This window comes from Lonchura striata, chromosome 1 (assembly GCF_046129695.1).
Source record: "Lonchura striata isolate bLonStr1 chromosome 1, bLonStr1.mat, whole genome shotgun sequence".
Lineage (NCBI taxonomy): Eukaryota > Metazoa > Chordata > Aves > Passeriformes > Estrildidae > Lonchura > Lonchura striata.
In genome coordinates this window covers 58223897-58246092 of record NC_134603.1, presented here as the reverse complement: position 1 = coordinate 58246092, position 22196 = coordinate 58223897, and the positions used below count along the sequence as shown (strand labels likewise).

Genomic DNA, 22196 nt, shown 5'->3' with positions numbered 1-22196 from the left:
GAACATATTTCACTTTCAAATATTTTGGCATTTTGTGCACTGGGTCAAATTTGTGCAGTGTTGCAACAGCATGAGGGATTGACTCTGGCTGGACTTCAAGTGGCCACCAACACTGCTCTGTTACTCCATTCCTCACCTGGATAGGGGAGAGAAAATACAATGAAAGAGTCATGGGCTGAAATAAGGGCAGGGAGAGATCACTCACCAGGTACCATCATGGGCAAAACAGACTCGACTTGGATAAAATAATTTATGATCAATCAAATAAGAGTATGATAATGAGAAATAAAAGCAATCTGTGAAACATCTTCCTCTGATCCCTTCTTCCTTCCCAGGCTTAACTTGATTCTCCAGTTCTCTATCTCCTTTACTCCAGAGGTGCAGGGAGACAGTCAACTCATCACATCTTGGTTCTCCGTGGGCTGAGGAGCACAGCCTGTCTCACCACGGTCTGCACCCTGGGCTGCAGAAGAGTCTCAGCTCTGACACCTGGAGCACCTCCTCCCCCTCCATCACCAACCTGGGTGTCCGCAGGGCTGCTTCTCTTCCGTATTCTCACTCCTCTCTTCTCTGGCTGCATTTACTCCTGTACAGTAACTCCTTTCCCTTCTTAGTTATGTTGTCCCAAAGGCTCTACCACCGTCACTGATGGGCTCAGCCGTGGCCAGTGGTGGGTCTGTCTTGGAGCCATCTGGCATTGGCTCTGTTGGACATGGAAGCTTCTGGCAGCTCCTCGCAGCAGCCATTCCCACAGCCCTGCCCAGAACCTTCCACACAACCCCAGTACATAGAGCCTGAAGAGCGACTCCATGGTGGTTATCCCAGTGGAATTATACAGGACAGCTGCCTTTGCAAAGGCAAGTAAAGCACAGTAACAATGACAAAAAAAGCTGCTCAACTGTGCTTGTTATTGCATTTATCAAGCTAAAGGGCAGAAACATAAGAGGCCTGCAAGCTGCCTCTCCATGACTGAAAATAAAAAGTCTGCACAGAGAGGAGAACATTGCATACTGCTGCTTGAGCATCAGCAAGTCTATTTCATTAGCATGCACGTTAAATTTTCATCAAGAAATCTCAGAATCACTAAGGGTATGCAAAATTAATAGAAAAATGAATATTTAAAAGTACTAGAAAAACATGTCTCAGCATTCAGGGCTTGTCATAACCTAACTTCACAATGTAAAACAGTATGATCAAGCTAGCAAGGGACTAGAATCAAAATGACCCATTAAACTTTTCCTGGGTAGCCTAAGAAGATTCTCTGAAGAGTGATTTAAAACCCATGTATAACTTTATTAATTATCAGGAAGGCAATTTATTCAGATGGACACCTCATAATTTAAATGCATTGACCTATTATATTTTAATTGAATGAGTTCAGATAACACAAAAAGTGTTTTTGAGCTAATAGTTATTAGCTCAAAAACATTACCACTTTTTGTGTTATCTGACCAGAATGAACAAACTGGAATACTTTATCTATATTAGCTCTATGTTATCTCCACTCTTCACACTGCTTCAAGGTCAAGATCACAGAGCTGAAACTCAAGTTTTGATTTAGTTAGTGCATGCAAACTCATTATAGGTAAATCAAAGTCTGCTTTGCAAGTTAAAAACAGTTTCAAATTAGGAAACATTGCACTGGATGAGCCTAAGACATATTGCATCATAGTTGAGAATTAGGGCTGTGTTTTAATGTGCATGCTTGTGTTTCCCAGAACACAAAAAAATAAAGAAAAATCACATTTTAAATGCCACTTAGGGCTTATTTAGGGATAATAGCTTGTAATAACTCCATCTGCTCTTTTAAGTGGATATTCCATATCAAGATACATTGCCATGGATTTTGCAAAGACACAAGCCATCTAGTGAGCAATGAGGGCACAAGTCCACATTCTCAGTTATGCAGTAGATGCATCCTGAGAACAAATAGCTGTAAAATCCATGTTGTAGATCTTGCTCCCTTCTTGGAGTGAGAGAACTGGAAGTATAAGGAAACTAGACTTGCTGACAGCTGCATGCCACTGATCAAGAGATGTCCCAATGTCAAACTCAACAGGTAAAGCAATGCTGTGAAGTTCTGTGTTGGAAGTGCCAAGTGGCCTTTGTACACCCAGCAGACAGGCGTGTCAGACTCTGGGCTTCAATGATGCATTTTGGTTTTCATGATCAGCTCACAATTTGTCATGTCAGATACTTCTGAATAACAGTGCTGTTGTTCAAACAACTTGGGCTAAGCAAACTCTTAACACCATGTACAAGCTTTCATGGATGCCAGGTCTGAACATAGTTGACAAAATAAACATTCACTCCTCAGTGTTTGTGTTCAGTGCTCACAAGAACTGACACAGGACAGTCTGACTGTACTGCAGCTCCAAGTGCAAGGGTTAATGGCACCATTTATCTCCAGCCATCAACTTAAATGACAAACCAAAGAAACCAAAATAAGTCTTCAGTGACACCAGAAGACTCCCTAGCCAAACAGCTCTCCACCATAAAGTATCCAGATCAAGCAACAGCAAAAGCCAGGTAGAAAAGGTTTTTCCACCTGCCACCCTTCAAAGGGGGAATCATCCTCTGCTGCTGACCTATGCCAGGACACAGGACTGTACCATGCTTTCAGAGCAAAGCACCATCACTTGAAACACCTACCTACTTTAGGCTGCCAGTGCTGATCACGTAATTCGGAAGCAGGAAGCCCAACCCAGTTCAGATAGCAATCATTTAAGAGGTTTGTTTTTTCCTGGAGTTTGACATAATAACAAAAGTATTAGAGTTTAATGTATCCAGTAGACAGCTTGAAGCTGGACGCCAGTATGCGGGATTTGTAATTTTCTCTTCTTCCCCCTCCCACGGTCCTTCGTCCCGTTCCTGCGTTCCCTTGTCCTTTCCCCTCGCCACAAGGTCTGTCCCTGCCCCCCCACCTTTCCCATCGCTGTCCCCGGTGTTTCCCTGCCCCTGTCCCCTGCCTCCCGTCCCTTTGGCCGCAGCTCAGGCTCCCCCCGCCCCGGCACGGGGTATAACCGACCCCCGCTCGGTGTCCCGGGAGCACGCTCCCACAATAAACACGTGTCTGCCCCCGAGCCCCGTGTCGCCCTCTCGTCTGCTCCCACGCTAGAACTGAGCCTCGCAGAGCCGAAGGGGAAAAGCGGCGCCGCCTCTCCCTCCCTCCCGCCGGCCCCTGCCCGGAGCTGTCTCACACGGCAACACCAGTAGTAACTGCAACAAGTGAGCTCTTCTCTCCCTGTTTATGCCTACAAATTCCATTTGCTCCCTTGCAGTATTATCAGTTATACTACAGTGTGATGACCTGGTTTACAGAGCCAAAATGAAACATTTTGAGCTCATTTTCTCAGAGAGGAGCTGGAGTTTGCAACATCAGCTTCAAGTAAACAAATTCTTACAGCCCAGGAATAAAAATTTAAATTCCCCACAAGATATAGCCTGTGTAGCCATGTTGCTCAACTGCCTTTATAGCCACAGAAGTGTCCCTCCCAAGTTCCCAAAACTGCTTTCCCACCCAAACCATTATTTAAACCTTAGTAACCAAGAGGCAAACTACAGCATGATTATTTATTATTCTTTTTTGGTAGTACAAAGGCAGCTTTACAAAAATGGCCAGTAGTCACTATCACAGTGAAATCTGTTACAACCTGACTCCCTGTAAATTAAAACCTGCAGGCAGGCATCAACTGTAAGAGACAAACTGCTCTTCCAAATCACTCAGTCAGCAAAGACAGATGTCTCAGTACAGCTTCAGCACATTCCAGTGTCGGCCCAAAATCTTGACTACTTGTTTCCAGGACATATCCAGGATTAAGGATCTTAAATTGGCTGGAACTTCTGCCACTGCTTTGGCTGCTTAAACTGCTGAGAGTAAACCATTCCTCTTCATTTACAGGAGAAGTAGATGAATGCAGCAAACTGAAGTGATAGAGGGATGAAGATGCAGTTCAGGACTGCTGACCTGTTAAGGAACAGTCTGTTTGTATAAAGTAAGCATTTAGAGAAGTATTTTTGGTGTATCACGTTCTTTGTCAAGTGAATTGCCCCTTTCCATCTCCCCAGCCAAAGCAGTGGAGTGTTGATAGAAAAGGGGAACCATGTTAAGACTTGGTAATTGATGACATTTTGCAAGAAAATTCAGCCTTCCAATCTATAAACCAGAAGGTGAAGTGTCTAACTTAGTCCTTCAGCTGGGAAACTTCATAGAGGTATGCACCAAGCATCTTCACCCCCTGGATGTAGTTGTACCTGAAAAGAAGACAGTTTCCTTTAGCAATGTCTTCACTGAGCTTTATTTCTAGCACATGTCCTATTTGCAAAGCCCACACATCAGTCCTAGGTACATGATAAACTCAACGGGAATTGCTGCTGCAGGCAACAGGCACAACTCCCCAAACCCCTACATCTTCCCTGGCAAGACAAACATCGCTCTTGGGGGAGAGGGTAGCTAAGCTTAGAGACCAAAATATAAAACCTGCTTCTGGTTTCAAGTGCATCAATATAGAAATCAAGATTGAGCTACCAACTAGTTACCCAACCAATCCGTTTTTCTCTGCTGGGGAGGATGGCATTTTCCATCCACAGAATTAAACAAAAGCAAGAGCTCAATTCTTGGTGTTTTTTGTAATACATACCAAGACACCCTAACAGAGGAATAGATATTCTCTTACCTATTTAGTTTTTCATTTTGAGAGTGAGCACCATCATCTGCAGCTCCAACAGGAAGCAGCATGACATTCTTGCCTGTGGCTTCTTGAAAAGTAAGGGTAACAGGAATGCTTCCTCCCTCCCTTGTCAGGTCTGGTTCTACTCCAAAAACTAAAAAAGTGATACTCTAGTCAGTTTGAAGTCTGTCGTTTTTCCCACAAACCCTCACTTTAGCCTTCATGCACCCATCTGTACCAGGTGCTGGCCAAATCAGCCAGACTATAAAGGCCACATAACTCTGGAGCTTCTCCCTACATATGTAGCACTGGAATATTGTTGCTGTCAGAGTTCAGTTACCCACCAACACTTCATCTGAATGCCTGTCTGTACTCCAACACAAGTTAGAGTTGCTCTAGCTGACCAATACAATCTAGCAAAACTAAGAGGGTGCTGTGACCAAACTTCATTGAATTTGGCTAGGTGATTTTGACTGTTGGTGATCCAAACCAACAGTCTCATCCTTATGCAAAAGCAACACCACACCAACAAACTTATCAAAATAATTTTTAGTTTTGACTGGGACATCAACTATCTTTCCTGCCCATACCACAGATTTACATTTAAAGGTTGCACACGACATGCTTCCTCACTTAGTGAGCCAAAGTTATTCAACATGAGTCCAGAACAATTAACATTCAGAACATGACCTCCTCAATGTTTCATGAGGTGCAGGAACAAGAAACTTTTAATCCTACCAGTGCCCAGTGAAAAGCCCACTGACCTGTCTTCATGGCCCTCCTACCAGCCATGTAGTGGGGGTGGTTGAAGTCTGACACCCAGGGTTTTCCACCATGGCCTAAGTACACTTTGAATTTGTTTGGACTCTGCAGTTCTGCAAACTTTTTGTTCAAGTAGTCTTCAACCTGTAAGAAAGATTGAATGATCTTATCTACTGTTAGCATTTGTATGAGCACTGGCAAAGTTCATATTCTAAAAGCATCCTAGAGACTTGCAGATCACTACAACTGTGCAGCAATACTTTTCCTATTGGTCTTATTTTGTAGTATTCCAATGATTCTCTGCTCTGAAGTCAGTATCTTCTTTAGGCAAAATAACAGTGTATTGCAGAACAATTAGCCATTGTGTCAAACACTGCTGCTTTTGAATACACATTTCTGGAAGTCCAAGTGCCCTACAATTCAGTTAGCATTTACTCCTAAGCCCCTTTGAGTTTAGAGAAACTGAGTAATCAAACCACTACAGACCACTGGGGCACCACAGGATTCCCTCAGTTATCTCATGCTGAGGTGCAGTATGGGGAAGATAGCAGGAAAACAAATGAACAGAACTTCTTTACACAACAGAATAACTCTTTCCCCAAGGCAAGGTGAACAGAAGTTTAGAGACACTTGTCTGGATAGCAACAATCCATCTCAACATACATTCTTTGTGACTTCCTCAGGAGTCATGTTTGGCACAAGCCTGATTGAGAACTTGCCAATCACTTTCCTAGGAATCACAGTCTTGGCACCAGAGGCTGAGAAGGCTCCTTCAATTCCATGGAGAGACAAGGAAGGGTATCTCCATCTGTGCATAAGGATCTCTCTCTGCAGAAGCAAAGAGAAAGATGCAAAGTTACATGAAGTTTGACAGAGCTCCGTAAACTAATGATTTCTTCAACCTAATAAAGAATTTGAAAGAAATAGCACTTTCCCCCATGCAGAAATGCAGCTCACTGAAGAAAATTCAGAAGCCATTACTCCCATTAAGAACACATTTTGACAACACAGCTGGGTTCTCAGCACCTTAAGAGACTCGGCAGTTCTAGTCTGGCTCTCTCCTAGCTCTGTGGAACTTACGGGACATGACCAGTCTGATTCTGATAAGGACACAAGCAGCATTTTTAAGGTGCTCAAGCACAGTTTGTAGGGAACATTGAATGCTTTGATTCCCATTGCCTCAGGACAGGCAGGTGCTTTCATCATCAAGATACTGCTTAAGTTACATTTTCTAAAAGCCTCACTACTGCTCAAACTGAGGCTTACAGTATGAGTGCTCACTTTATATCATCAGCTGTATTAAAAAGCCTGAACTCCAGGTTGATTAAACTGACCACCACTGCCTTCCTGCATTTTCTCTGTTACCTTGAGCACCACTGTTCACTACATTGGATCTGAATTCAGTACAGCTGTTGAGTTGCCCTGAGCAGACACAGGTCTCCAGCACGAACTTCACAGCAGAAATCCAGGACACTTAAAAATTTTGTGTCCTTTATGTTACAAATTGTTTTTTTTTTCCAGGTACAACCTGCCTCCAATCTTCTCTCAAAGCAAATATAGCTGTCACAGTTCAAATGTCTCAAGCAAATTTGCTTCTCACCTGGAAGTTAGAGTCATCTCTTCCTAGCCCTAAAGCCCTTCCTGCAGCTTAGAAGTCCCTTAGATGGAATTTCTGTTGAGCCAAGACTGAACAGCTTCAGTTCAGTATCACAAAGAACATCTTGCCAGCTCCTCCTTATATCCAAGCTATAATTCATCCATTACTTTAAAGGGCAAGGCTAAGCAAGGAAGCCTGTGTGCTCCCACAGTTGATATAAACCTGAGCATGTAAAGACAAGGTTGAGGATATAAATTGTTACTTATACCTATTTGAGTTAAGTTTGAAATCTCCCGACAGTACTAGGACAGAAGACAGACCTGCACATGTAAACTTGCCTTTTACAACACCTGTGTCTGCTTTTTATGACAGGAGATATATTTACATCTAGGGTTTTAAAATTAGTATGCAATACCTGTACCTTTTAAGAGTCAATGCTGTTAAAAGCATTCACTTGGAGAGCACCCAGGATGAAGATTTAACTTTAGACATGAGTTTATTGAGATTTACTCAAAGATTTGGGCTGCCTGGCTCATGATTACAAACAAGTCCTTGTTTGCCAGGTCTAGGAACACGTTCAGCATGTCAGCCTTGAATTCAGCAAAGCTAGGTTTCAAGCTCCTTTCTCACCTAAGGAGTAATCATCTCTGAGCAACTGCTTTATTTCTGATAACACACTCACTTCCTATAGATGTAGAAAATCAGATGTTTTGTTTAGATTGTCACCTGACCTCTGGAAAGCTGCCAACATTCTTATCTAGCATTAAGAGAACAGCATTAAAGTTCTGTACAAGTTTCAAATACTACTTATACAGAGTAAGGAGCAAATTTAGAGTTGCCAAGACTGCTTGAGTTAAATATGGGATAACCTATAATAAGTTTTCAAGCAGCTAGCACTAGCAGTTCCTCTGCAAAGTGGAACAGTGTCAAGTATGCAGTCAACCATACAGTAAGCAAAATTATCTTCAAGGCGTTCTCACCATTTTGAGGACATCAGATGAATCCTCCACCTAATAAATTACTTAACTACACACACATCCTCAGAAGCTTGTTTCTGTCTCCTCGAACACAGACAGCTTGATCTAGACAGGGTAGAGGGGGAATGCAGCACACCTTTGCATCATGAAGAAGTCTTGTTGCTCCTACATCTTTTGCATATTCTGTCAGGTCAAAATCAATCTTCTCGTATAATGCCAGCTCCTCATCAGTAACAGGTGCCACTGCATCATTAACGCCTGGGATGAGGATTTTCCCTTTCTTGTCTACAAGAGAACCTGCAAACATCAAGCACCTAATATCAGTATTCAAGCAGAAGATACAAGATGTCATTGCTGGGAACACTTTCCTTGGGAAACAGAAGTCTTGGCCTTCTGGAAACTTTGTAAATTTAATGAAATTCAGACTTCCGTTTTCCAGAGCATGCACCACTGAGTATGGAAGACACTTAAAAGACATTGTCTATATCCAAAAGGTGCACTTGCTTGCTACTGTATTTCATTCTACTGCTGTATTTCAGTGGCTGTCTGATGGTAGGATTCCCAAAGAGTTCAATATCATACCCACAGCAGAATTTGAGAAGACAGCTCATTTAATTAACATGCACATTTTCAGCAAGGGTTTGGGGAAAGCTAAGAACAATCAGGCAATAATCTTGGCAAAATCTTCACTGTTTCTGTATCTAAGGCAGTAGGCTTTACATAACTGGCAAGCACCATTGCACTGGTCACTGCTTTGCTACTGCAAACTCAGTCATGCTTGGATGGTTCTTGCTCCCATTTTAAATGCATTCAGTGAAACCTGTGTTTTCTTACCCATAAGAGCAATGAGATCTGTCATGGCCTCATGTACTGAACCACCGTAAACGCCGGAGTGAAGGTCTTTGTCACAACATTCCACCTGATTGAAGTGAATGAAGATTCAGCACAGATTTTGCCATATAGGGAGGAGAGTAGAACAGCCAAAGCCCTGCTAGCACTTGATCTGGCCAAGGGTCAAGGAGTGTCCCTATCATTTGTTCAAAGCAGAGGGCAGTACAGTGTCAGGGAATGAGAAAAAGGCAAAGGTATTTAATGTCTTCTTTGGCTCAGTCTTCAATATCCAGAACAATTGTCCTCAGGATGCCCAGCTCCCTCAGCTGGAAGTTTGTAATGGGGAGATGAGGGAAACTCATAATTCATGAGGAGATGGTTAGTGACCCGTTATGTCAATTAACCACCATAAATCTATGAGCCCAGATGGGATCCACCCCACCCCAAAGTATTGAGAAAACTCATAAAAACTTGTCAAGCCACTCTCAATCATCTACCAGCAGTTCTGGTAAATTGGGGATCTTCCAGCTGACTGAAAAAGCACAACTGTGACACCTATCTATAAGATTGAAGATATCTATGCTATGAGACAATCCTTCAGTGAAGGTGCTGACTTATCTTGCTTCACACATCTGAAAGCTATCCCACCCATCCAAGTATCAGATAGAATAGCAAGAGAAGGATGTTTAGACAATTAGGAAAAACCATCCCATGTAAGTAGCCAGTTTCATCTTTTCTGAAATAAAAGCTACTGGCATGAAAAGGTTTGCACTACCACTCTTCTCCTGTGGAAAATTCAGTTTAATAATAATGGATTTGCAGTGTATTTCAGCACTTACCTCTATGAAGTAGTAGCAGATACCTCTCAAACCATAAGTGATACAAGGCTTTTTCTTGCCTAGCCAGTAGTTGTCAGAAATACAAACGTAATCCACATCTTTAAAGAAAGCATCTCGCTGAGCAAAAATCAGTTCATCAAGGCCTTCAGATCCTGATTCTTCCATACCCTCTAGGCAAAACCTAATATTTACTGGAAACTCCTTTGAAGTGAAAACCAAGAACAGATTAAGCATGTAAAAACACTTGACTCCTTCAGTAATCAGTAATTTTCATCTGTCGCATTCAAAGCAGAAAAATGGACACAACTAAAATAACTCCATGATAGTGGAATTTGTTAATTATACACAAACTGGTTTAAAGTTTGGACTGTGCTTATGTTGAGGGCACTTACACCACCCCTCATTTGATGGAATCCAAACTCTTGCAAAAAAGGAATAAAAACTTGTCCCCAGACCCCTTAAGCATGGAGGAACAGGAGAAATCTGTTGCCAAAGGTTAGCCACCAGGCTAGGAAAACTAACAAGCCACAGGAATTGCATGCCACAGTAGGAACAGAGCTATCCTGTCTATCCAGTCTAACATGTTCTATATACCTAGACAGCAGCTGAGAACTGGTTATTCCTCTCAATAGCAATAGGAACTTGTCTCACAAGATAAAGCAGACCACCCTGAGCTATTTCTGTTTGCACATTTTCTTTAACAGAAATCAGCAAAGCTCCCAGTTTTAGTGTTATTAAGTTAACCTCCTCTTAGAGCTCAGTGGCATTGAGACATTAAGCTTTGATAAAGGCCAACAGCCTTACATTATAGAAATCACACATGATTATTCCTCCTGCTCCACATGCTTGCATATGTATTTTCCTTCCTACATATTCCATTAAAGGAAAATTGTTAGAAGTGCAGCCTAAGCAACTATAGGACTAACTTGACAGCAAGTCAACTTAACCCTACTAGGAAATCAGGAAATTTACAGGACTATTGCATCATTCCTTCAATCAGCTGAATAAGCAGGCCTCCCTGACAAGGGTTTGTGGCTTGGATAACATTTATTGCTAGACTCAGCTGTGTGTGAAAAAGCAGAATATGTTTTGGGCACATACCTGGTTAGTTTGTTGATAAGCCTCCAAGGCATTCAGCCAGGCAAGCACTGGACCTTTGTCATCTGTTGATCCTCTCCCATACAACTTTCCTGTAGAAACAAGATACAAATTAACCAGTGAGAAAAAAAATTAATATGAAGTTTCATCTCTTGCCTAGAAGAGAACATTTGTTTTTGGATAACTTTTTTAACCCTGCTAAGATAAACTTTCATTTCTGATTCTTCATAAGTAGCAGTTTTACATCCTGCTTCACATACCTTTTTAAGTGGGACAGGCATAGGACTGCAATAGTTCTCCCACTTACAGAAAATGTAGTGCAATAGTTCTCCCACTTACAGAAAACTCCCCACCTCTTCCCCCAGCTGCTCCCTCAATAGGAGTTTATTATAAGCCAGGAAAAGCCATAGTTGCCTTATCCTTCACAATAATATAATTTTCTACAAACACCTCAGTGTATAGAAACAAGTTTTCTGTTTTTAACAGAAATCTATCAAGTATTATCTTCAGTTCATTAATTTTTTGTTTGAAGAGTAAAAATTTGGTAGCTATCACTTCTCTGGATTCTCCAGATAAAAGATTGCCCAAGAAAGAGGAATTTAGTCAAAGACTAGTTTCAGAGGCCACAGGGGATTCCCAGAAAATGTAGCACATGGGATCACAGCAAAGGCAGTTACCAGCACAACTCAGAGCTGTGGCTACAGTCCCTCAGCACTCCATGTCATCATGTAACCAGAGAGAAAACAGGCCAGACAGCTTGCAAAGCTAAAGAGACATTGGTGAATGTCTCCTGCATGGCCAGGCTCCACAGAGACAAGCCACAGCCTGAGGCAAGTCTAGGTCTTGCTAGGAGATGAGATAACCCAGTTTAGTAACTTGGGCTCTGCTGCCTATGACTATGTGCCCAAGCAGAAGCACTAGTTCGCACAGATACCCCTTTCTGGCAATCACTAATGCTTATGGAACACAAGTGGTTAATATGTCCTTTAACATTAAAAGGGCATATTGACATGCCCTTTAACACTGAGAAATTGAAAGAAATAAGAAGTTGTTGGCAGCATCAGCTTTTAATAGAAAAAGAAGTTTTAAATCTTCTTGACTGCTGGCAATGTTGTTTCAACAGGAGATACTGCACCATTTCTTCATCCCCATTTATGGGAGAGGGACAAATTCTGGGGCACTAACTCTGCAAAAGAGCTTCAGTAGTATTCGTAGTAGAGCAGTTAAACACAAGGCAACCCAGAGGGGCTGCTGTGCCACTCCTGTCTCCAGGCATAAAGAAGTTGTGTTGTGTATTTTTTTGCTGTAATGGTTCAAAATTCCTACAGTCTGACATGACCTTACAGGCTTCAAGCTGTGAACAAGAGATTAGTTCTAAAAAGCTCTCTGGCAATAAGCCAGCACCATGGAAGGCAGCAGATAAGATTGTGCTGTATCTACAAGGAAGAAAACATGCAAATTATAGCCTAGACTATCAGAAATGGAAATAACCCCAAGAATAGCTGAGATTTTGCAGCTAGACTTTTTTTGCCATTGCCCCACCTGCATATTTTTACCTCAACAGTATTAAATAAACACCCATACCAGTTCTTACTCCTCCCTTTCAATCAATGGCACAGCTTTGGAACAATTGAGGAATACCACATTTGTTACACAAGTGTTTATCAATCTGTGAAGTCCATTGCTCTTACCATCTCTTTCCACCAGAGTGAAGGGCTCACTATCCCAGCCATCCTCTAGTGCTGCTGGCTGAACATCCAGGTGACCATATACACACACTGTCTTTTTGCGTGGATCCATGCCCAGTGTTCCCAGAACAATTGGCGGTAGGGGAATCTCTGATCCATCAGGCAGCTAGAAATAGGAAGGCAGAAGTTTTATTACAATGTGGAATGTCAGAGTTTTAATCAGATGCATGAATTACATTAATACTATGGAGGTTATGAGAGTAGAGGCACAGACAGCCAAACAAAACTCATCTACTTAAACAAATTGCCAGAAGCAGCGTGCCAAAGAAGGCCTGATGGCATCATGCCAGTTAGTTTCCTGACAAGTCCCAGTAACAGTCAAAATGTTCCAAGCCACTTAGAACTGTTAGCTTTAAACTACCAATCCTACATCAGATTTTAGCAGAGCAAGTTGACTGCATGCCAAACTGCTATATCTAATGCTGACCTATGCATAAGTGATAAACTCCATTCAATATTGCTTGTCACTGCACTTTCCTCCTATCCACAGTATAGCTCTCTGGACAAAAATCTCCAGCCAGTGGTAAGGCTGGGTGTAACATGTGCCTACACCCAAATAAGATCAGCATAACAGACATCTTTCTCTGTACCAGCCTACAGTGTTACACTAAGGGCAGGGCAGTGCTGATGAACACAGTTCAGGAGTTCAAGAGTTGACCTTAGCTTAATCCCTTGGAATACCCCATAAGCAATTATCACATGCTATTCCCAGTCAGCAACTATTTCCCTTCCAGTGAACATTTACTTCTACACACTGTTCAGCAGATGCAACATCAGCTTTGACTTTTTCCTTATATGGGTCCCAAGCTCCAGATTTTTATCAGCAGTTTACATAGTCCTTGGCTAGCTGCACACCTACATAATTAAAGCACTACTGCAAGAATTTACAGTAATCAACACACAACAAATTGCTGTGCAGCAGTAAAGCAACTTCAATCTGACAAGTTCAGTTGCTTTATATTGTCCCTTACAGATATAGCAGCTTATTACATATAAAACTCTAAAATCAGTTCTTGCTACCAAAAAGTTAGTGATGAAAAGAACATCTTTGTCTCTGAATTAGCTTAAACACTTTTGATGGGGTTTTAGGCTGTAGGTAGTAGCAGAGCTAGACCTACAAGTCAGGTTAACAGTCAACCCTCCCAAATCAGCTGTTTTCCTGCTGTAACCTGTAGCTACAAACAAATGTAATCCATTTGCCCAAAGCAAAAACTGCTCAGAAGGTTCCCAAAAACACAGATCTCACTCAGCAGTCTTTCACACCAATTACAAGGACATCTCCTAAAACTAGTAAACATTCCAATACAAGGTTTTTAATGCCACTATCCAAATCCTAGTCTAACAATTTTGGTATGGGTCTTACTCTGAGGCAGGTAGTGGTTAGGCACTTCAAAGGAGGAGCATATCAAGTGGATAATCCGTAGGGTAAGATTATCATTATCACTCTCATAGGCACATACATTTCTCAGGGAAAAAAAAAAAGCAGTCTGGGTAGCTAAAAATGAGGGAAGTAATTCTTTTAATTATACTTTTGTATCTAGTAAGGGAGCAACGCAATCCTGTGACAAATGTAACACTTCTGAAAGAGTCCAGAAGTCTTTTGGCAGACTTACTGAAACTTCAGTTGTATCTTTTATAGTCTATGGGTCTAAGGACCAATAGCAGCCTGTTGTTTAATGTCTAACATTTTTGTTTGCAGGTGCCCTATTCATGTTCAGTTCAAAAGTATTTAAAACACATTTAATACAGTCCAAAATTTAATTCAGCTTCTTTAATTGGCTCAAAGTTTACTATAAACAAAGGTTTTTAACAGGAGGTTCAGACACTGTGACAGCAAATTGATTATCCTAAACCCCAACAGGCTACTTCCTTTCTAGGCCACTGCCCACAGGACCCTAGTGCAGTGGTCCTGACCCAGAAGTCCATCAGGCACCAAGGAATTAGTGACCCACAAAGATAAGATGAGTGGCCCAAAGCCTGTGCCATGCTATGCTGCACACACAGATTCACCTTCCTGCCTGTATTGTGCTGTGCATATCCCTGGACTGCAGGATAAACTCAGCCACTTGACTGTAACCTGAAGGCAGCTCCCACTGGGCACTGGGGATTACATCACCTGCATGTCCTTGACTTAATCTAAAAGTGCATCAAGAAATTCTCACACAAAATCTCTTTTGTCAGTGGAACTGAACAGCTTGAATAAATAAAATGGAAAAAAAATTCTATGCATGGGATCTGCACAATATGTTGGTATGTTGGATGCTGCACAGCTTGGAGGTGCCAGTATCTGCAGGGACATAAGAACACCCATACTATCATCTTTCTTTACAGTGGTAAGTCCAATAAACAGCCTTTCAATGGAGTCTAGGTGCCTTTCATACTGGGAACATAAGAAACCAGCACTTTCTAATGCAAAACACCTTGTCTTCTAAAGAGATTTTTTTCCCAGTAAGCTGACATGGAGATGCTCACATACCTTTTGTTTCCCAATATCCATGAGTTTGGTTGTACCTCCCAGTCGCTCAATCTCCTTCGCAGCAACCTCCATCATGTGCTTGATTTCACCCCTCTTCTCTGGCCATGCCGACACGCTCTGGATTGCCACCCACTCTGCCAGGCGCTGGAGAAATGGAAGAGTTACAAGTTTTACTACACAACAGGCACCATGCAAATACCACCACACCTTGTAATTCAACAAACACTGGTTTAAGTCAAGCCCAAATTGAGGCAAATCAACTCTGTCATCTGCTCAAGGAAGAATTTTTAACCATTAATATTACTCTCAAAAGTTCTCTAAAACCTCACTTGCCTACAGCTGTCCTTGCTACATAGCACAAGGTCTACAGACACATCAAGTAACCTTAAGAGTATCACAGCTTGTGCTTATTGTATCCCTTTAGTTGTTCTTCAAGTATCCAGAACCAGCTAAAGTATTTTGGGCCTCTCAAAAATGCCACTTTAGCTTTTTCTCCCTGCGCAAGTTCAGCAAGAACTGAAATCAAGCTGAACGCTTGCCACAGTTCATGCCTAAGTTCACACTGCTGTACCACTGATTCCTTCATGGATGAAAGGGATTATAATACAACCTGTAACTAAACAGCAGGTCAAGCAGCAAAGAACCTCTTTGGAGAGGGCAACCTCTCCCTCTGTACCCCAGCACAAATTGTTTTATACAAGAAAGCTTTGTTCCAGCCTCATTTATAATATGCTTCATCTCCCATCTCCAAAGGGAAGAACCTGTAAACCTAGTTTGGCATTCAGAAACCAGTGTCATCTTCCTGTACCTCTAAATATGTCACCAGTTGCACTATAGAGTAATAGATAATTTCCTAATAAACTTACCATGGACATTAAGGTTTTTGAACAGAATTATGCCTAAATTTAAAAACCAGTTTTCTGGCCTGACTCAAATCCCTCACACTTGCTGCCTGCTCTCCCCTTTCTCCCATTACTTGACATTATTACTGGGCATATCGTATAGATGCAACAACAAGCTTGAAGCCGACCACCTAACTTCCAATATCACATAGCTGCCCATGCTGCAGGACAAAACTCAAAAGAAAACTTACCTGAACATAGAGGTCCTGGTGTTCATCAATGTATTTAAAAAGGGTTTCAAGAGCAGACATTTTTGGACTAGTTTTCAGAACAGTGTTGCTGAAGATTCTGTGACAGAAAAATAATTTGGCTCTCACAGGGTTAAGAAGTGACAGTCAGTAATCAAAAGCCACAGGAGACCTTCACCTTTCAGCTTCTAATGCCACACACCAAGCTGTACTAATATAAAACTTGAGGCCTCTCCCTTTCATGAAATCACCACAGTGAAGTGACTAAACAAAAACATATTTAAATTTCAACACCACTCTTTATGCCTCTTCCCTCCAAACAACTTCCAAAGTTAAACTGAGTAGTTTTGTCTCTAGAGATACTTCAAGGAAATCATATACTTCATTTTACTGCAGACTTACAGGAAAAATGTTAACTCAAATAAAATGCAGCTTCAAAGATTTCATTAGATAACATGCAATAGGTTTGAATGCTGGTAGCCAGGTCCAAGAAAGCACCACACTGTGCTCTGCAGAGGAGGTTAAAAAACAGGCAGCTGGAAAACTGTGCTTTCTTCAGCCTTAAGTCTCAGCCTGCCACTCAGATTTCACAAGTAAGGTCAGAATTAAGCCATGGGAACAGAGGCCAGCCCCAGCAGGTCATGAGCAAGTTGCCAGTCACTACTTCAGTGCTACCACTTCCTTCTTTTACTTTTGATTCAACTGAAGTTCACATAAGAAAACCCAAGACCTGTCCCCTTTTCAGTTTACTGTCCTCCTTACCATTCTAAAATCAATATTGAAAAGAAATACTGCCCACCAAAGCAACAAAGCTTAAGCTTAACTCTCAAGTTAGAACTAAAGATACAGCACCTCATCTAAGCCAGGATAATAATGAGCTTTACAAATCCCAGAATTGCTAAGGTTAAAAGGGACCACTGGAGGTCAGCTGGTTTAAGATGTGGCCCTACAACACATTACTCAGGATAGTTTCCAGGACCTTTTTGAGTAATTCCAGAGGAGGCTCCCTGAAGTCTGCCTCTGGAATCCAAGAGCCCAGACTAGGAGGAAAAACTCCAGTGTCCATGTATACAAGCAGGTTCAGCAGCTCCAGCCACTGTGATTCAGTATTTTGTTGAGTCAGCTTTATGCCAGATCCTTTAAGCCTTTCTTCTGCTTCTACATGGTAGTCACAAGACAGTTGTTAAAACATCTGACTGCTTGTCTTAAGATTTCTTGAGCAGCTGACTACTCTACATATCTAAAACAAATCCTTTTCAGCTACAGGTTGTCCCACACAATATACTGTAATACAATGACCACCCCAAATTTTCTTTCAAGCAAGGTTGCACTTGCACAGATACTGGTGTTTGACATACAGAAAGCCTTTTCCTCACCAGAGATAGCATCAATTTAATTTAAAGCATCCATCAAATTTAAATTTGGATATCTACTTTCAGACACCAATTAGAACAACCCCAAATCACCAGACAAGTAAGCATTCACTGTAAGAGCCATGAAACGTGAAAACTGAACACCTTCAGAAGAACTACATAGACATAACCAAGTTAAAGCAATGCTTCTCACTAAAGCTGGGGTTCCCTAGTGAAGCCACCCTCTTCACATGCAGTTAGAGCTCAGGAAGGATTCATGTGGAGCTTTTCAGGAATCCAGCACACAGGCATCAGTCCAGGGCATCTGACCCTCCCCTTCACTCAACCGGTCTCTATAGCAACCTCAGGGCACCAGCTGCACAGCACAGACACAAAAAACAAGTTACATGGAGGCTGACTTTCTGTCCAACACAAACAAGATGTGAACTACTTGTTAAGTCAGGGACTACTTTAAATATCACCTAAATCATAGTTAAATAGTTCTGAAATCACAAGGGCATTGAATCACACAAGTCACACTGAAGAGCTGCAAAGAAGCCTGCTCCAGAAAGCTTCAAACTACAAAAAGTAAGTGGTTACTACACAGCAAAAGGCTGGATGGGCTGGATGTTACTTCCCCCTTCGCCTTCAAAAGCAAAGTTTGAACTTCCTGTATGTCCTTCAGAATGGAGAGTGCAGAATGCAGAAGAGGCTCCACAGTTTTACCTTTTCACAGGACTACAGAAGTTGCACCTGTAAATAAAACAGCCCAAAGGACTATCGTTGCACTATTACAACTTTGCCTTCCTTATCCACAAACAACGTTAATATCCCAGAGGAGAGCACTGAACCAAGAGCGCTCTAAAGCCACCACAGTGTCCCACGCCCAGGTCGCAGGCTCGGCACTCCGGGCCGAGGCTGAATGGAAGGTTAACGCGGGTTTTTACAGGGTCTTGCAGCAGCGGGCCGGTGACAGCCTCGGGGCGGGAGGGAAGGAGGCCCGGCGGCTTCCCAAGGACAGCGCGGAAGGGGGCAGGAGCGGGGAGGCAGGAGCAGCTCCCCTCCGGGGACAGCCACGGCGCCGCCGCGCCCCGCGCCCCGCCGAGGGACACGGAGCAAGGCCCGGCCCGCCGGCGGCGCCGCGCACCCGCCATTCCCGCGGCATTCCCGGCTCCGCCCCGCGGCGGCCGCGTACGCCGGTGCCGCCGCACGAGAGGACCAAGGGACGCGGCGCCCACGACCCCTCCCGGCACTCACCCACGGCACCCACGCAGCCCCGGCTCCCACCTCAAGTGAGGAGCGCGGCGCCTTCCACGGCGCCTTAAATACCCGCGCGCCAGCCCCGCCCCGCGCCGCGCGCAGCCAATCCGCGGGCAGCGAGCGCCTCGGGGCGGGGCGTGCGCCGAGAGGCGGCGCGGCCCCTGAGGGGCGGGCCGGAATAGCAGCAGCGTGATAAAGGGAGTTTAATATATAGGCCAATATAACATCGGGCCCGGGGCAGAGGCCAGTCGGGAGAACTGAATTATTCCAGCCGGAGCTGGGAGTATCCTTATGATCTTCGTACATTTGTGGTTTAGACAGGTTTAATAAATGTAGATGTGGTTTAGACAGGTTCCTAGAATTAGAATGAATTATAGAATATCCTGTGTTGGAAGGGATCCACAAGGATCGTCAAAATCCAACTTCTGGCCCTGCGAGGACATCCCCAAAAATCACACGATGTGCCTGAGAGCACTGTCCAAATGCTTCTTGAACCCTGTTCAGTGCTGCTGTGATCACTGCCCTGGGGAGCCTTTTCCACTGCCCCGTCCCCAGGGTGAAGAGCTTCTTCCTGATATCCAACCGAAACCTCCCCTGACACAACTCCAAGTCATTCCCTCAGCTCCTGTCACTGCTGACCACAGCAAAGAGATCAGTGCCCGCCCCTCCTCTCCCCCTCATGAGGAAGTTCTAACTGCAATGAGGTTTCCCTTCAGTCTTCTCCAGGCTGAACAGACCAAGTGACCTCAGCTGCTCCTCATACAGCTTCTCCTCAAGGCCCTTCACCGTCTTCACAGTCCTCCTTTGGATGTTCTCTAATGGTTTAATGTTGTTTTTATTTTGTGGCACCCAAAACTGCCCCCAGCACTCAAGGTGAGGCTGTCCCAGCTCAGAGCAGAGCAGGACAATCCCCTCCTTTGCCCAGCTGGTGATGCTGTGCCTGATGCACCCCAGGACAGGCTTGGCCCTCCTGGCTGCCAGGGCACTGCTCAGATTCAACTTGCCATCAGCCAGGACCCCCAGGTCCCTTTCTGTGGCACTGCTTTCCAGCATCTCGTTCCCTGGTCTGTATGTACAACCAGCTCAAGAGCTCAAGAGCTGGAAACAAGTGAGAAACAGTGGGGCATGCTAGATGGTCTGTGAACTGCCATGGGGGGAGCTGCATAATTTTGGAACTTGGCTGCTGGTGCTGTGTGGGGTAAGGTAAGTGCTAGGGTCCTGCACAAGGCAGGTCCAGCCGCAGGTCATGCTGAGCTGGAGATTCACAGGTTGATGCCAACCTTTGTTTGTCCCCAGGGAATCACCTGAAGCTGGGGCTGCCCTGGTGCCCCCCAGATACCTGGCTTCTGGCTGGGGACGGGACGGGATGGGGTGGGGTGGGGTGGGATGGGATGGGATGGGATGGGATGGGATGGGATGGGATGGGATGGGATGGGATGGGGTGGGATGGGCCCTGGCAGGCCCCCATGGGGAGCTCCTGGCAGCCCAAACTCTAAGGAGCCCCTGACTCCGGGACACCTGGAGCTCTTCTGTGTTGGTGGGAGAACTGATGGCAAAATGTATCCCAAATGGACAAATGGAACTTAGAAACTGCAGTAAAGTTTCTATTTAGAGTTATGTTAGGAAAAATATTGCCTGGAAGCAACAGGGGAAAAAATATTAAAAAATAAAAAAAAGTAACAAAAGGAAAGAGAAACTGCTTCTAAAAAACAGTTTGCTGCATTTATGAAGGGTATTAAGTGACATGACATAGGATGATTTCTAGTGACCTATTTTATTCTCATATTCTTATGTGGAAGTAATCTTTGGTCCTTTTTTCCCCACATTCTTAAAAAAATTCACAAACCAAAATAAGAATCAAGGACACAAGCTGACAAAAGAAAGGCATTAAAGAAGCATTTGTTGTGTAGCAAATATTGTGCACTGTATTATCACAGTTTTCTGCAAGCCTGTATTGATCTAAATCCACAAAGGATTATGTGAAGAACAAACACAAAAAACACACAGTAAGTTACCTGAGGGAAAACAACAACTTTTTTTTGAAAGATTACAGGCCCAATTATCAGCTTTGAGAGCCTTGTAAATTGTCTTTATAGAAACACAATTTTGTTTTACAAGGCTGTTAATTTGGAGGTGAAAATAACACATGCATACATAAAAAACCTTTGGGAATAGAGGAGAAAGTAGAAGTGGGAAAAGATACATTTATCAGAAACTGTTTAAGGCCAGGGGATGACAAAGCAAAGTATAAAGAAAATATAAAGATGCTCAGCATTCTATGGTCCTGACAGAGATACCTAAACAACTAAGCTTCTCTATTTATTTTTTTAATATGTTGTCTTTGACATAGTTTTGTTCTAAAGAAATAATTTGTAGATACTTGTGCCATTGCTTTTAATCACAGGGATGTAGCATGTATGAGTCAGCTGAAGCAGTAGCAGCAGAGTAAGTGAGGAGCCTGAAACATAAGCACTGGTCTGGGAGAGGACAACTGTGTGAATCAGCTTTTTGGATGGCTATGGTCTGAGAGCCACAGGGCTGAGGGAGGCCAGCAGAAATGCCACTGTGTGGCTGTCCTTTCTGAAAAATTCCATGTGAAATGATGAAAGGGGACAGAAAGTTTCTGTGGATACTACAGTACACACGCAAAACTCACTCTCACTTCTTTTGAAATAAATTTCAAGTGGAGGTCATGTCCCTATTTGCAGGTGTGTGCCATCTAAAAATTTCACATTGCTCAATTTTTTTGTCTTTTTTCCTACATGAGGTAATGTCACAACACCTACTTTAGTGCACTTCTGAGCATCACAGAAAGCTGAAATTAGTTGTCTTCAGCATCTTTATTGTATCTTGCTATTTCCTGCTCTGTCTTCCCCTTTCCCTTTTATTTTGTACATTTCTGCTTAGCTGATTCACAAGCCCAACTTTCTAAACATTGGTTGCTATATAAACTGTACAACCACATAATCGTAAACTGCTACGTTTGGCAGACTGCAAATATGGATGTGCAGAACAGTGCAGCTTTGTTGGATTTCTTTGCTTTCCTGTAAACAATAGTTTTTAAGCTAGTGACAGCAAATTTAAGGAAGGATGTTTAAGGAAGTGCTCACTGGTTGCTTTAATCCCTTTCAAACTCTGTCCTATTTACATCACACCCATGCGAACATGCCTATGTGGACATTTTTATTCCATTAACATTGCTTACCTTAAGTAAACCCATTTCAGTTGGGTTTGATTTTGTTGACTAAAGGTGAAGAGATCTGCTTATCCTTGGAAATTGCATTGCCACTGGCATTCCAGCAACGTTAGCCTTACGTATTACCCCTGGCTTTTCAAAATCATGTGGTCTTAAAGCCCAAATTCATTTAGAGGAATATCACTAAACCAAAACAAATCAAAGTATCATTTACTATCCAGTCAGTACTTTGGCTTCAGAGGTAACCTTGCCCTGGCCTCCAAAGAAGCAGGGCTGTTCATGTGACTTACTGTAATTGTA

At 43.1% G+C, this 22196-nt stretch overlaps 1 protein-coding gene across 2 annotated transcripts; it reads right to left on the bottom strand.

Moving 5' to 3' along the window:
• Window positions 1-4072: 4072 nt before the first annotated feature.
• Window positions 4073-18770, bottom strand: CNDP2 (carnosine dipeptidase 2). Of its 2 annotated transcripts, XM_021530863.2 has the most exons (13): window positions 18698-18732; window positions 18167-18193; window positions 16092-16188; window positions 14999-15142; window positions 12466-12628; window positions 10778-10866; window positions 9677-9877; window positions 8841-8925; window positions 8143-8303; window positions 6096-6260; window positions 5435-5576; window positions 4677-4824; window positions 4073-4254 (listed from the first exon to the last, which is right to left on the bottom strand). In XM_021530863.2, the coding sequence occupies exons 3-13, from the start codon at window positions 16149-16151 to the stop codon at window positions 4185-4187; spliced, it is 1428 nt and encodes a 475-aa protein (XP_021386538.2). In that variant the 5' UTR covers window positions 16152-16188; window positions 18167-18193; window positions 18698-18732; the 3' UTR covers window positions 4073-4184. The 2 variants fall into 2 exon arrangements, with proteins under 2 accessions (XP_021386538.2, XP_021386539.2); XM_021530864.2 differs by lacking the exon at window positions 18167-18193 and having other exon boundaries at window positions 18698-18770.
• Window positions 18771-22196: the final 3426 nt, after the last annotated feature.